The sequence below is a fragment of the Ceratotherium simum genome, chromosome 25, assembly GCF_057802395.1.
Source record: "Ceratotherium simum simum isolate JZ-2026a chromosome 25, ASM5780239v1, whole genome shotgun sequence".
Classification (NCBI taxonomy): domain Eukaryota; kingdom Metazoa; phylum Chordata; class Mammalia; order Perissodactyla; family Rhinocerotidae; genus Ceratotherium; species Ceratotherium simum.
In genome coordinates, this window is record NC_141924.1 from 20033218 (window position 1) to 20047835 (window position 14618).

The 14618-nt window shown below is 44.2% G+C and overlaps 1 protein-coding gene across 1 annotated transcript in view; it reads right to left on the minus strand.

Annotated features, from left to right (window-relative positions):
• STAB2 (stabilin 2) overlaps window positions 1–14618 on the minus strand; it is a 153692-nt gene that overhangs the window by 24138 nt on the left and 114936 nt on the right. Inside the window, exons 45-55 of the mRNA XM_004418038.3 lie at window positions 14160–14279; window positions 13175–13222; window positions 12273–12356; window positions 10532–10678; window positions 9553–9693; window positions 8429–8488; window positions 6936–7112; window positions 5470–5559; window positions 3235–3381; window positions 1897–1953; window positions 649–775 (exon numbers count right to left, since the gene is read on the minus strand). Of these exons, the coding sequence (XP_004418095.2) occupies window positions 649–775; window positions 1897–1953; window positions 3235–3381; window positions 5470–5559; window positions 6936–7112; window positions 8429–8488; window positions 9553–9693; window positions 10532–10678; window positions 12273–12356; window positions 13175–13222; window positions 14160–14279 (1198 nt within the window). The remainder of the gene's footprint in view (window positions 1–648; window positions 776–1896; window positions 1954–3234; window positions 3382–5469; window positions 5560–6935; window positions 7113–8428; window positions 8489–9552; window positions 9694–10531; window positions 10679–12272; window positions 12357–13174; window positions 13223–14159; window positions 14280–14618) is intronic.

Sequence of the window (14618 nt, forward strand, 5' to 3'; positions counted from 1 at the left end):
GTTTAAATGTATTGATATATACTGGAAGTAGCACTCAATAAATGTGGTTACTTAAAACAAGGCATGGCAGATGGGAAGGGCCATGGTATTTGTTATGCTCCTGTTTTTGATGTATTATTGGCCAGAAGGTGTATCTAGATACAGGGGTTTCGGGATGGGCCTAAATGCCCTTTGGGAAGGAGGTAAGAGAGGGAGGGCGATGTTACACATCCTACAACAGGAGGGTTTCAGGAAAGAATGGCCCACACATATCATATTAGTCTAGCATCCTGCCAATTCTATTAGATTTAAACTCATTTAAACTCACGTGCTTATCAGTATCATGGACTAGCGTCAAAAATGAAATGTGGTGTTTCTAGCAACATGGGAAATGTCTTACGCTATAAGTTAAGCAAAAAAGCAAGACACAATTAGAATCTATGCACAGTAGAATCTCAGTTCTTTAAAAAAACAAAATACGACAAAAGAAAAAAGTAGAAAGCAAGCTACACAGCTCTTCTGAATGATTGCTTTTGGATCTTATCTGAGCGGAGTCATCAGGAGCGATGCAACTCCCCCTCTCCCCCTTTACAATTTGAGTACTCCCCAAAGCTGCCCAGTGATCGCACAATCCTTTCCGAGTCGCGAGGCGGTAAGAGGCGCCCTCACCCTGACAGTCTCGCCCGAAGTAGCCCTTGCAGCACCTGGGGAGCTGCATCACCAGGATGCACTGCTGCCGGCAGCCTTCCAGGTTCCTCTTGAAGGGCAGGTTGTACAGACACTTCTGCTTCACGCCCTAAAGAAAGAGAGTGAACCGTCCCTCGCCTTCCACCGCGGGGACAGGGCTCTTGGGCTCTAGTCCGCCCCCAGTGGAGGATCCCGGGTACTGCCCAAGTCGAAAATGACACTCAACGGCTGTGAGCCCATTGCAAGAAATTACGGGCGTAATAGGTAAATGAATGGGGGAGGGGGCACGAAAGGAAGATTTCTCCCCAGTCTTAAGAGGAAGGTCTCGCTGACCCTTAGAGCTGTTTGCAAAAGGTGTGGTTGCCTAGGGAGGAAGTGGGGGAGAGGTAGCTTTCTATGGCAGGAGGGGTCTGCGGCAAGGCCCCCAAATCATCAGTAGGGCGGTTATGAGTTACGTTTTATTTTGTAGGGGTGTTTTTGTTAGAGGTTTTACTACTGGAGTAGAGAGAACTTGGCTTTGGAATAAGTAATAAAACCAATATTTAATAAGCACTTACTATGTGCCGAGCTTCCTACCCACATTTTAAAACTTACTTTTCCTAATAACCACACACAGAATTGTTATTAGCTCCATTTTACAGAGGCAAAAATGTAGAGATTATGTGATTTGCCACAGATTACCTGCTGGAATTTGACCCCATATCCGTGAACTCCAAATTTCATTGGCTTAACCACTACTCTTACATTGCTTTCTGGGCTCTAATACTACCTTTGCTCCTGATTCGCTGTGTGGCCTTGGGCTGATTTCTTACCCTCTCTGAGACTCATTTTTTCATAAGTGGAGGTAATAATAGCCTCCTATGAATGTTATAATGAGAAATAGGGATAATGTATAAAGGGCCCAGCACAGAGCCAGGGACACGGACAGCAGCCACAAAAATGCAGCTATTATTTTTATAATGAAAATTATCTTTGAAGTCCCTTCTAGGTCTATAATCCCATGACATTTCTATACAGTCCTAGAAGGTGGGCAGTGAGTTGACAGGTTGCCTGGGCTAAGAATGTTTGTCTCTCACCCCATTGGCCTGGTTGTTGAAGAATGACATAAATTATACAACACACCCACAGATGCACACACATGCACACATACTCACACCTACCAGAAGACTGGGGTCTGATAATGAAACAAACCTATTGTTCTCCAAATGTTATCACTGCATTCATAGTTACCTTTGGTTTAGTCCATCTTGGGCAGCTAGGAGTAGTGAAACAGCTCCCACAATCCCCCTAGTATGCAAGAAAAGAAACACTTAGAAATCATGAATATTGGGAAACACAAGGAAATGCCCGTGGTTAACGCCTTGATGAGTTGACTAACACCTTAATTAATCTTGATTAAGATTCTGGCTATGATCAAGAATTTAAAAGCAAACACACGGCAACTTTGCCGTGGAGAATTCTGAAGGTCTGTCTTGGACCTCGGCTCCTTGGTTTAATTCTTTGGGGTGCAGAGTTCCCTCTTACACAGAGCTGGACCAGGTCCGTGTCACACGGGCATAGTCACAGTGGGAAATGAGGTCGCAGTTGACCAATCACACTCTTCAATCCTTAATTCTCTGATCTATACAATAGGGAGAATAATTGTTGCTGCTGTTTCATCTTCAGGGGACTGGTGAGGGAAAATGGTTAACTGAACAGATGTGTGTGAAGGTACTTAGGAAGTTAAGAAGGCCACAACCTCCATAGCAGAAAGGACAACTGGTTTTTCATCTCCTACTTTGGCTGATTGGTATCTGAATAATTTGGGATATTTATCGAATGCCTACAAGTTGCCAGGTATCAAAATCAACTGGTGACATACTTTACCATGTAAGTCACTTCACCTCTTTGAGACTCAATTTCCAAATCTCCCTAATAGAGTTGACGATAACTACTTCTATTATTGGATTCTTGTAGGGGTAAGATGGGCATTGAGCCAGGGCTGGCTCAGGGGTAGTACTCAATAAATGGTACTGGATGGATGAATGAGTGTGAAATGTGAAAATGCCTCATACAGGGCAGGGCCCAGGACAGAAGTTCAATCAGTGTCGTTAAATGAATGGATGAGTAAATGAATGGAGGTGTGGTTGGCATATAATGTTAGATTGAACCATACGAAATTGCTACACTCTGTCAACTATGGCAGTTTCTTATGGTTTAAGCTGGCAGAAGCTCAAAAAATGTTTGTTGAATGAATGAGTGAATGACTGAATGGATGGGTGTGTTGGAAAATGACTGTTAGAAGAGCTGGCACATGGTTGGTACCCAACAACTGTTTCCTTAATGGCGAGGGAATGAATGGATGCGCAGGTGGGTGGATAAATGAGAATGTGCAAGGCCTGTGTAGGGCTAAGCAGACACTTGTGGATTCCGAGTCTGAAGAACACCGTCATTTGGCCCTCAGCTCTCTTGGGTCCTGGGCTCACTGAGGACCAGCCCTCAGTGGTTTCACAGCAGGGTCCATGCTGGGTCATGTGGGCTGTTCTTTGCCCCAAGGTTCTCCACTACAGTATTGATTTTAGGACTGACCGAGATGTCGAATGTGGCGAAAGTGTCACAGCGACCCCCCAGGGTGGGATCAATCAGTAGACAGTCAATGCCGTAGGCCACACCCAGGTCAAACAAGAGCTCCCGCTGCACAATTCTGCACCTTTGGTCGTTCAGGAAGAGCTCACCCTGAGAGACAGAGACAGAGAGAGAGGGGAAACAGTCAACAACCCTTCTCAGACTTCTCTTCTTCCATATAATGTGGCCAGCACCTCAAGATTCAGAAAGAACTAAGAATACAAATATATAGACTAGCAGACACCCAGCTTGTGGGATGTGCCAAGTACTGTTCCATGTGCTCTACCTGTGCAAATTCTTTTAATCCTCACCACAACCCCAGGATGTAGCACCTATTACTAGTATCCCCATTTACAGATGAGGAAACTGAGGCAGGGAGAGGTTAAATAACTTGCCCAAGGTCGTGTAGCCAGTAAGTGGTGGTGTAGGCATTTGTACCCCGGCAGTCAGCCTCCACACGCACACTCTTGGCCGCTCTGCAACATTGCCTCTACCAAAGTAGAGATAGTGGCAGCGGGGGTGACAGGGTGGCACAGGGAGGACCTGGCTGTGGTTCAGGATAAACTCTGTTGATGTGGCCACTTCATGTGCATAACTCAGTCTTCTTATTTAGTGCCAGCACTTAGCCTGGCACAACCTTCTTTCCAGGATATACAAGTGATGGGCTTTAGCTTTATAATGATAATAATAACTTCTTTTCTCACGTACTAGCCATTGTCTAAATTGTGCTTTAGATACATTATGTCATTGAATGCTTGCAACAATTTTAGGGCTTTCTTCCATAAGGTCCACCCAGCTAGTAAATTGATGGATACATTTTTTCCCCCCAGGAAGCAAAATGCTTTTAGAAAGTTCTGTGAAAAGAAAAAAGATAAATCTCAGCATCTATTGATGGGATGGACACAGTGTGATTCAGTGGAAAGAACACTGGAAAACTGGTTAAATCCATCCACTTCCACTTACGTGCTGCGTGACTGTGGGCAAGTCACTGAACTTTTCTGAGCTTTAATTTTTTTCACCAGGTAAATAGGATTAATGATTCCATCGCATAGAGTTGTTTTAAAGAGCAAACTGAATAATACATTGCACACTGCTCTGGAAGCTATATTAGCACACAGAAAGAGCAGTGATGTTCTTATTATACTTCTTTGATAGGTGTCGACTTTGGTCTATGGAGATAGTACAGCTGACCCAAGAGTGTAAGTACATTGGGATAACTTTCCAGAAGCTGGATTGTAAAGCTGCTAACACTCCCTCATTTTCAGTGATAAATTCAATGCAATTCCAATCTAAACACCAAAGGGATTCTGGCTGGTCATAGGATGTAAACAGAATGTTGTATGGGACTTTTCAGAAGATCCCTTGACAGGAGTCAATGCAGCTGGGATCTGCATCCCTTTTGCTCTTCCTCCTTCCTACTGCCTGGAAAGTGGACATGGTGGCTGGTGCCCCAGCAGCCATGTTGGACCTTGAGGTGACTATGGGGCTGGAAACGTGTGCTGCAGAGCAGAAAAACAGAGGGAGCTCTCCCATTGAGCAATCATACTATCTCTGGATTGCCTACCTCCAGATTTCTTTTACAAGAGAGAGAAACCCTTATATATTTAAGCCGCTGTCATCTTGGATTTTCCATTATATGCAAGATATATGATGTAGCGACTATTATCCTATCAGACCCTTTCATCATATGGAATTATAGGAAGGTAAAATTGTCCAGGAACTAGCCAGGGAAGGTGAAAATTGCAAACTGTTTGTTTGTTGGCTGATCTAGGTGGGTGGAGCCCAGAGCTGGCTCTGACTGCCAAGAGAAGGCTGAAGGGGAGGCTGCAGTAGGGCTGGGAAGGAAGGAAAAGGAATGACAGTGTACTCCCCCACTTCAGGGAGATGTCTCATGGGAAGAAGTGCACTACAAAAAAAACTAATGAAATAAAAAGAAAAAAGGGGAAAAAAAATCAACCGCAAGCTGCTCTCCACAAGTGTAAGGGGGGCTCCCTGCCACCTGCTAGCAGGGCATGGGCTAGCCAGGATTTCTCAGATTTCCATATCCAGTTACTTACTCCCGGGGGAAACAGCCTTGAAGGCCCTGAGAGAAAAGAGCTTGCTGTCAACAGGGGAAAAAATGACCCTCTCCTTGAGGAGCAGTGGTTGGGGGGATGCTGTTAATGGGTTCCTGACTCCCACCTGGGCGACAATACTCACAATGTCACGGCCAGCTCCACACTTCACACTCAGCTCTGAACCTTGCAGGGTCTTCCAGGCAGCAGCTCTGGGGAGATCCACTGTTGAAATCTGTGGAGCGATGGTGCCACATTCAATACCGCAAATCTGGGCTGAAGAAGGGCCCCAAGGAGCTTTGCCAACAAACCCAATTCAGATATAAGTTATCCAAGAGTTCTAGTAATTCCAGCTTTAAAATGACAGTAGCTATAATCAAAAGGAAGGATGGTCATGGGCTCTCTAGGAAGGTGGAGATTCTGTCTGCAGGGAAAGTCTCTGGCAGCGGGGCTGGTTTCAGTCACCCTTGCATCCCCGCTCTATGCTTGGGAGTACATGGGAGATGCTGTCTTGGTGCATGAAGCCAAAGGCAGGGTCAGTGGGTTAGGGAAATAGTATAGGGCATGTAGGGCACCGCTGTGGGTTGAGTTGTGTCCCCCCAAAAACTTTATTGAAGTCCTGACCCCCTCAGAATGTGACCTCACTTGGAAATAATGTCGTTGCAGATGTACTTAGTTAAGAGGAAGTCATACTGGAGTGGAGTGGGCCCTTAATCCAGTATGACTGGTGTCCTTATAAGAAGAAGAGAGAAGAGGAGAATGCCATGTGAAGACATGGAAACACACAGGGAGAAGACAGCCATGTGACAACAGAGGCAGAGACTGGAGGGATGCATTTATAAGCCAAGGAACACGAGAGATTTCTAGCAACTACCAGAAGCTGGGAGAGAAGTATGGAACAAATTCTCCCTCAGAGCCTCCAGAAGGAACCACCTTGTCAGCACCTTGATCTTGAACTTTCAACCTCCAGAACTCTGAGAGAATAAATTTCTGTTGTTTCAAGCCACCCAGTTCGTGGTAATTTGTTAGGGCAGCCCTAGGAAACTAATACAGGTCCGATGGATTAACCAGAGTTAGGGCATTTGGCATTCTCAGATTGGATAGACTCGCTCCTGGAGAGAGACACGGCTCCTGGTTGAGGACTCAGAGCGATAGAGTTTTAGCAAGAGCTGCCATGTTCCTACAAGATCCTGCTTCTCTCATCACAGTATATTGGTTCAGGGTGAACTGATCACAGCTGGATCGACCAGTTCTTTGCCTAGAAGTTTTGGAACTGGGAGAGAAAGAGTCCATCTGGAGAAACTTGGGAACTGCTATCAGCAGCCATTTTGCCACGTGAACTAGGGAAGAGAAATGCTGATGTGCAGTACAAGAGAGGAATGATGGATGCTCTCGGGTATCGGTTAGAGTTAGAAAAAAAAAAATGGCAGGTCATAGAACCAGAACCAGATGTGGTATACTGCAGGGGTCATTTAACCACGGCCAGTCAGAGGAGGACTGGGCAGGGCAGGGGATGCTCAGGCCTCCAAGGAGCCTGAGACACACCGACAATTCCTGGAGTTGATCACCCCAGGGCATCACTGTACTCACTTCTGTGTGAAAACAAAATACCTTGGAATCTCGGATCACGTGGAACTTCAAATACTCCTTTAGCTTGTCCTTGTTATCTTGGTTGAAGAGGAAGTCCTGTTGTTCTTGGGGGAGGGCGTGGAGGGCTTGGTCGGTGGGCCAGAAGAGAGTGATGGGAGTGTGGATGGGGTCAGTGATGACGCTCAGCAAGCCCGCATCCTGAAACGCAGGGAGCTGGTCACGTACGTGGCAAAGCCCAGCATGAGCAGAGGGTCCAGTCTGAGGACCAGAGGCAGCTGGGGGCCCCTCTGTGCCCGCCCCAGGGCTTATTGGGTCTCTGAGTGGTTCAGGGGTTACACACTCCAGCCATTGGGACCCTCATTTTCTTAGAAAAGCAAAACAGAAAGTCAAATTCTGGGCTTTTGTTAATAGGAAAATTAGCAAATATCTTTGTTTTTTGCTACTACTCCTGCCCAAGTATTTTAATTTCTCGAAGACCCTTTTAGCATTTTTCTCATATTTCATTTAAAAAAGTGAAACCTATTTAATATTGATATACTTCTGCATATTTATAGGATTTCTAGATCACATAGACCCAAAAAGGAAATTGCCAGATGAATGGGGAGGAATCATTTTGAGAGCCTTCTATAACCTGGGTGCATCATATACATTTTTTTCTTGTAACTTTTCCAACAACCCTATGAAGTAGGCTTTATTAGTCCCTTTTATTGAGCCCCAGAGAGGTTTGCTAATTTGCTATAAAAGCCTGGGTTCAACCAGAGCTGATGCCCAAGTGTGGGGGTGACTATAAGGTTTTGGGGGTGGGCAATAAAGATTACCTTGTCTGTAACATCCTTGGAGATTTTCATTTTGAGCACATTGAAATCTCCATTTCTAAAAGCCTCCCCAGAAAGTCTTAGCCCCAGACCATTTTGGAAATCGCTGGTCTATGCAGAAGTTTGTAGACTGTGCTATGGGGGCGCTCAGGGTTCTTAGAACCTTCCTGGAACGTCTTGGGGTAAGTGGAGGACAGGGGGCCTGGGAGGACCTGCTCCTCCCTGATTCTCCTCTGCAATCTTTGCTTGGACATGAAGTTTTTCTGCTCAATTTGTGGGAACTGTCTCTCAAGTCAGAAAGATATGGTTTTAAGTGCAATGTCTACCTGTTTCATAGGCTCCCCCGCTCTCCACCTCGCTTCCCCATATCCATGATGGAGGTGATGATCCCAGGTCTGAAGTGCCTGATTCAGGGAATGGCACCCCCTAATTCCTTTCCCTTGCTCCAGCCTCAAATACTTCAATTTCTAACTTGGCCAGTGTACACTATAGAGCTGAACAAACCGTACCCCATTTTGGGAATGGAGTGGCAGAGAATGACTTTGCTCTCTAGAAAGTTAGGATTTCCCCACACGGATCCCACAACAGCTGGCTAGTGCCCCAAACGAAACAAAACAGAAAACAAACAAAAAACCCTCCAGAAAACAAACCTCTTTAGGCAGGTTATCCCCTGAGGCAACTTTTCTCCTACATTTTTACCTGTATTAAGTTGCTAAATTTGCCGTAGCCGTGGTTTATTGCCACTGTCGTAAGATTATGCTGCAAAGATAATAAGAATGGGAATGAGATCGTTCCTCGTACAGTTCACAGAGCACTTTAAGAAAAGTGGCAGTTGCTGTAGATATTGGCGCATTGGTGCCCACTCCAGCTCCGTTGTACCCATCCATGCCTTTCTGCATTAGAAAGGCTGGGAGGCTGAGCACTACATTTTCCCAGACTGCCTTGCAGCTAGAGCCCCATAGGTGTTACAGGATCCACCAAGCAGAAGAGCTTATGCAACCGATTGGTGGAAAGATACAATGTTAGGTGGCTGTGGCTGCTAGCGGGGAGATCAGATCTTCTGACAAGCACAATGGTGGAGGCATCTGGTGTCCAGACTCTTGTGTCCTAGGTGGTGAGGCTGGAGAGAGGTGGCACCAGCAGAGCTATGACAGTCGGGACAGCCCCGTGGTGAAGTCAGGTGTCCTTCCTTTGCAGGTACCCCTGGGCTCCTATGTTCCCAGCTGTGTAGCACTTGAATTAGGCTCTCTGGCCTTCCAAGAGATTTGATGGTGTACTTAATATCTTAAGAAATCCTTTTGTTTTAAGTTAGGTATAGTGGATTCTGTTGTTTGCAATGAAGATCCCTGGCCAATACTAACACATAACAATAAAAGTTAGAATAGTCTTTTCTGTCAATTGAGAAAGTTTTATTTCAGGTTTAGGTTTAGTGTTATTTATGTATCATTTATCTGTCTATTATCTATCTATCTATCTATCTATCTATCTATCTATGTATCTATCTATCTATCACCTATCTGTCTGTGTACTTATTATCTATCTATCCTCCATCTATGTAATTTCTCCATCTTCCAAATCTATGCAGGACCATCTGTCTTCACGGACACCAAAGAAAAATTTACAAAATCCATTTATCTATTTAAAATAGACTTATCTACTTACTTTTTACTAAGAATAATATTTACTAGGCTTTTAATAGTAGCTTGAGATTGAAGCAGCAAAATTAAAATGTCTCAAAACAATGCCTCAAAATCAGAGTTGAGATAATAAATGATGAGTATTATAAGTCACTCTGCAGGGAGTAGGACAGTGAGTTCACCCACCAGAATCCTTCCAGAGGCATCTTTAGGGGTGATTAGCAAGTTTTGGGGAGACAGCAATTTGTCTATGATGTGGATGATTCCATTGGTACTGATGATATCACTGGATATGATCCTAGCTTTATTATTTATATACACCGTGTCCTGAAATCAACCAAAAAAGAAAAAAACGAAATGAGCACAAACAAAAATAGATACAAAATGGCTTTTTTTCGGAAGGCTTCACCAACCATGTTAAATCATCACGAAAGTGAATGTTTAAGTAGAGCTGTGGGCAAAATCTGAAGATCCAAGTTATTTGAGCACAGGTTTTACTATGATTATAAAAAGAAAACTGAGATAAGATGTAATTTTCACCTGGAGAAGTTAATAGCAAATAATCAACCAAAATAGTCATTTCACTGTGATTCTCAAATATGAAATAACAAGCAGATCGAAACTGGCTTCTCTTTCACCTGTGTTCTCTATACCACCAACCCCCTCATCTGTCCCCACCACACACTTTTTTCCCTTTGAAAGGAATTCCACAGCCACCATCTGTTTCTCTGTTGTGGGGTGGGAGGGGACCAGCATGGTCAAACGGCTTTGATCAAAAAGCTTTGATCAAGTGGCCTTCCTCCCTCTCCAGCTTCTGACCAATGCTGCCAGAAGCAGTTCTCTTGACCAGATGAAGCTGCCTTGCCTCTGAGTTTGAATTCCAGCTCTAATATTTACTTGCTGTGTGACCTTGGACAAGTTACTTAACCTCTCTAAGCTCAGTTTCCTGATTTGTAAATTGGGGAAAATAATAGTATCTACATTACGAGATTATTTTGAGGATTAAATGAGTTAGTACATATCAAATACTTAGAATAGTACCTGGCGGATAGAACTCACTCAATATGTGTCAGTGGTTGTTAGTATTACTGGTGTTGCTCTAGGGAAGAGGAGAAGAGAGAGGGCCCAAGGAAAATGGGCACCTTCCTGAAGTGGCCTCCTTTACCTGAGAGACGGAGATGACAATGGGCTCCCCTTGGAGAGAAGTCACATTCGGGATCAATTTCAGGTTTTCCAGAAGCAGCTGGTGGCAGGCGATCACATGATACCGAAGAACCTGGGGCATTAGGCCCTGTTTGTCCCAGTCTTTAATCTGTCATAGAAGATCAGAGGGTCCCAGCCAGAGCCAGGAGCCTTTTGCTCCGACTCTTTCTCTTTTTGCTGTCCCTTCCTCCACCTTCCCCCGCATTGCTCTCCCCACCGGGACCCTGGGAAGCAGGCAGTCAGGGTTGGCTTGTGGTCAGGGTGACAGGATAGACACTGTCCAGACAAGAGGGAGAAAGTGGCCCTAGTTCTTTCCTGCTTCCGTTGTATAATCTCAGAGAGGAAGAGAACTTGGACCTCTGGTCCAGCATCTCACAACACAGGCGGCAAGGAACCCAGGTCGCATGAGATGCTACTTGAAGAAAGAGTTTTCTTGTGAAAAATGCTGGGAAACACTGCATAGTACATCCCCCTCTTGGGGAGTTCCCTGGGCCGGATTTAAACCTTTAGCATGAAAAAGATCACGATGCTTCTCCATTTGTAAATCAAAATGCAGACAATATTAACCACCAAGTCGGTGTAATAAAAAGCCCACGAGGTTCTCATTGTTTCATGATAACTCCTTGGATGCTTTTTTTTTTAAAAAAAACTATCAATGTCAAATTCTTTAAAAAATTATTTTTGTGCCCCTGCTTTGCCCCAAAATGTGTGCATAGAGAGGCAGAGTGTGCGGTGGTTAAGAACGTGGGCTCTGGAGTCGTGTGTGAGTCCTCGTTCCTCCGTTTGCTGGTCATGTGACCTTGGGAAAGTTACTTGTCTCCAAGTCCTCGACAAGTATTATCCGCTTGGGGATAATAATAGCATTCAGTTCACAGGGCTGTCATGAAGACTAAATGCATTAATCTAGGCCAGGCAATAGAACCAGTGTTTCACTCGATAGATGTTTGCTACATTATTATATATTAATGGGAAATCCAGCATGAAGAGTCCCAGTGAATGTTAGAACAGTAAAGGCTTTGATAAGTCCTGCAAGAAAAGAAGCTATTTAAATCCCTTTAATCCAGGGCCGGCCCCGTGGCTTAGCGGTTAATTGTTCGTGCTCCACTACTGGCACCGGGTTCGGATCCCGGGCGCGCACCGACTCACTGCTTCTCCGGCCATGCTGAGGCCGCGTCCCACATACAGCAACTAGAAGGATGTGCAGCTATGACATACAACTATCTACTGGGGCTTTGGGGAAAAAAAAAAAGGAGGAGGATTGGCAATAGATGTTAGCTCAGTGCCGGTCTTTCTCAGCAAAAAGAGGAGGATTAGCATGGATGTTAGCTCAGGGTTGATCTTCCTCACAAAAAAATAAATAAATAAAATAAAATAAGTCCCTTTAATCCAGCATTCTCTTGTTTTTTTTTTTTTTTTTTTTCTATGGGAGGTTTGTATCATTTAAGAATTATTGGTCTTTTCCAATCTCCTACCCTATTCAGGAATGTCCTTTGAGGGTCTCTGGCCAGTGATTCCCCCAAATCCACTTGAATGCTTCCCCTGATAGGGGTCCTGATGCTGGGAGGCAGCCCCTTCCATTGCTAGTCAGCTCCAGCGGGGCCTAAATCTCCTGCCCAGAAACGTCTCCGGTGTTGGTTCCAGGGTGACACCCAAAGACTGTTCCAGTCCCAAACCTCTTCCACTTGCCTTAGCTTCGTGCTTACCCGGGGTTCGTCATCAAAGGCTGCAGATAAAGGTGCAAAAACGGTGAAGGAGCCTGGACCAGCCAGGTCTCGTACAGAATGCTCCTGTGGGAAGAAAGGCGGGGCCCCATGCCATGTACTTAACATAAATACAGGCAGGGGCTCAAACAAATGGCAGAGAGTGAAAACTGGATGGCGAGAGCTGTACTTTATTTAGTCTTAGATTCAAATTCCTTCAGTTTCTTTGTCATTGAAATAAATGTTTATTTTTATCTGTTTATAAAATTAACATGTGCTTATTGTATTGAAGATTTGCAAACATAGCATAAAGAAGAAAATAACTACCCATAATCCCACCACCTAGAAGTAACCTCTGTTATTTTCAGGTATTCCTTTCCAGTGTCTCTTCCACACATAACTATTTTACATAATTGGGAATACAAATATAAGTAATAAGATGATTTACTTAACCGTTCTAATTGTCTCCTTGCCAATGCTAAGATCCTATGGTTACTTATATTTTCTTCTAGATTTTATGATTTTATTCTTCAAGATTTTTGTCTTTTATTCTTTAATATCTCTGGAACTTATTCAGATGTAGGATGTGCAGAAAGATCTAACTTAATATTTTCATATAAAGAGTTAACTAATTGCCCCAGTAATGCTTTTCTTCATTGGTACGATGGCAGTTTTTTCTTATACTGCATTCTGATATGTTCAACGGGCCAGCGTGACACTCATTCCACTCCTTCACGCCGCCCGCCTGAGCCCTGAGAAGTTCACAAATGGCCAACACAGAGCCTAAGGCCAGAAATGCAGGTTCCCAGCCTTTCTTCTACCCTCATCAACTCTGGGCTACAGGGTTATCCTGCATCTGGCTTGAGATCCAACTCTTGAAGCTAAACAGACACACATATTCTTACCAGCAACTGGAAGAAATATTGGGAAGTGTTTGGGTTCTTGGGAAGCTCCTGGAAACAAAAACAGGGCAGATTCACTTAATGTCTGTGAATGATAGTCAAGAACAATGTGAGTTGTTGCAGGACAATTTCTCTAAGATTGAGAGAATCTACCATCCTTTTAACCGGAAATCTGCCGCGCTGGGCCTTTTTCAAGCCCCATCTACAGGCTTACAATTGATGTTCAGGATGACTATGTGGACATACTTTATGAGTTCCAAAACCTTTCTGGAGTCACCATCTGATTTATCAAAGAAAGGCTCAGCCATTTCCAGAAGCATCTGAGCTTTAAGAACATTTTTAACAGTTCAAATATTTTTAAATAATATGGTTTATGGCAGATTTAGTTACTCTATTAACAACATTTGATCAGCCAGAATGCTCTAGTCCCTCTTTAAACCAAATAACAGAACGTGCCCTTTATGATAGGTTGAAATTTACAAGTATCAAATGGCCTCATCCTCTACGCCCAGTGCAGATGCTCGTGTGCCTGCACACACACACACACACACACACACACACTCCAATGGCAATCCACATCACGGCAATGCCTTTGATTTTGTATGCCCTGTGCCCTTTACACACATTATCTCATTTAATTCTTATATCCTATGGGGTTGGTATCATTATTTTCTTTTACAGGTTAAGAAACTGACGCATAGAGAGTTGATGTAATCTGTTCAAAGTCACATCACAAATTGGCAGAGCTGAATTCAAACCCAGGTGAATTCTGACTCTGGAACCATCGATCTGAAGCACTACATTCCAGGTCAAATGAATTCCCATGGGTAATAAAATTTCTTTTCATTGCCAATTTATATCAAAACTGCCTTTCACATTTTTATAGAGCTTTACATGTTACAAAACTCTTGCACATTCCTTAGCTACCTGGATTCTTAGCACGGTGAGGGAAGTAGAGTTTACTTCACAGACACATGCCTTGCCTTACCTGATAGATGTTGCCACGGCAGGTAAACCCATCTCCAATATAGTTTGGCTTGCAAGTACAGGTCCTTTCTTCTGATCCACTGTGATTGCAGATAGCAAATTCACTACAGCCGCCATTTTTCTGGTAAAAATTCCAAGGGGTGGGGGATGGAAGTCAGACCAGTTAGTTTGCCAGCTCTGCCACTATTCACAAAGCAATTCTGTGCTGGAATTTTTCTTTTGTCTCACTCTCTGACTGACTGGTTTGCATTACTTGCCCTTTTTCTGAACTTGCCTTTCAATTCCCTGCAATTGGAAGGACCTCTTATTCATCTAGCCTTATATTCCAAGATGGTAGGTCCTTCTGAGCAGATCCCCAGCCCCATATAGATAAGCCTAGAGTTGCCAAATGAGGCGTTTCTCGGCACCCGAGGGTTAACTAGAAAGGCACCAATCTTGTGTGACGCTTCCCAGCTTTAGG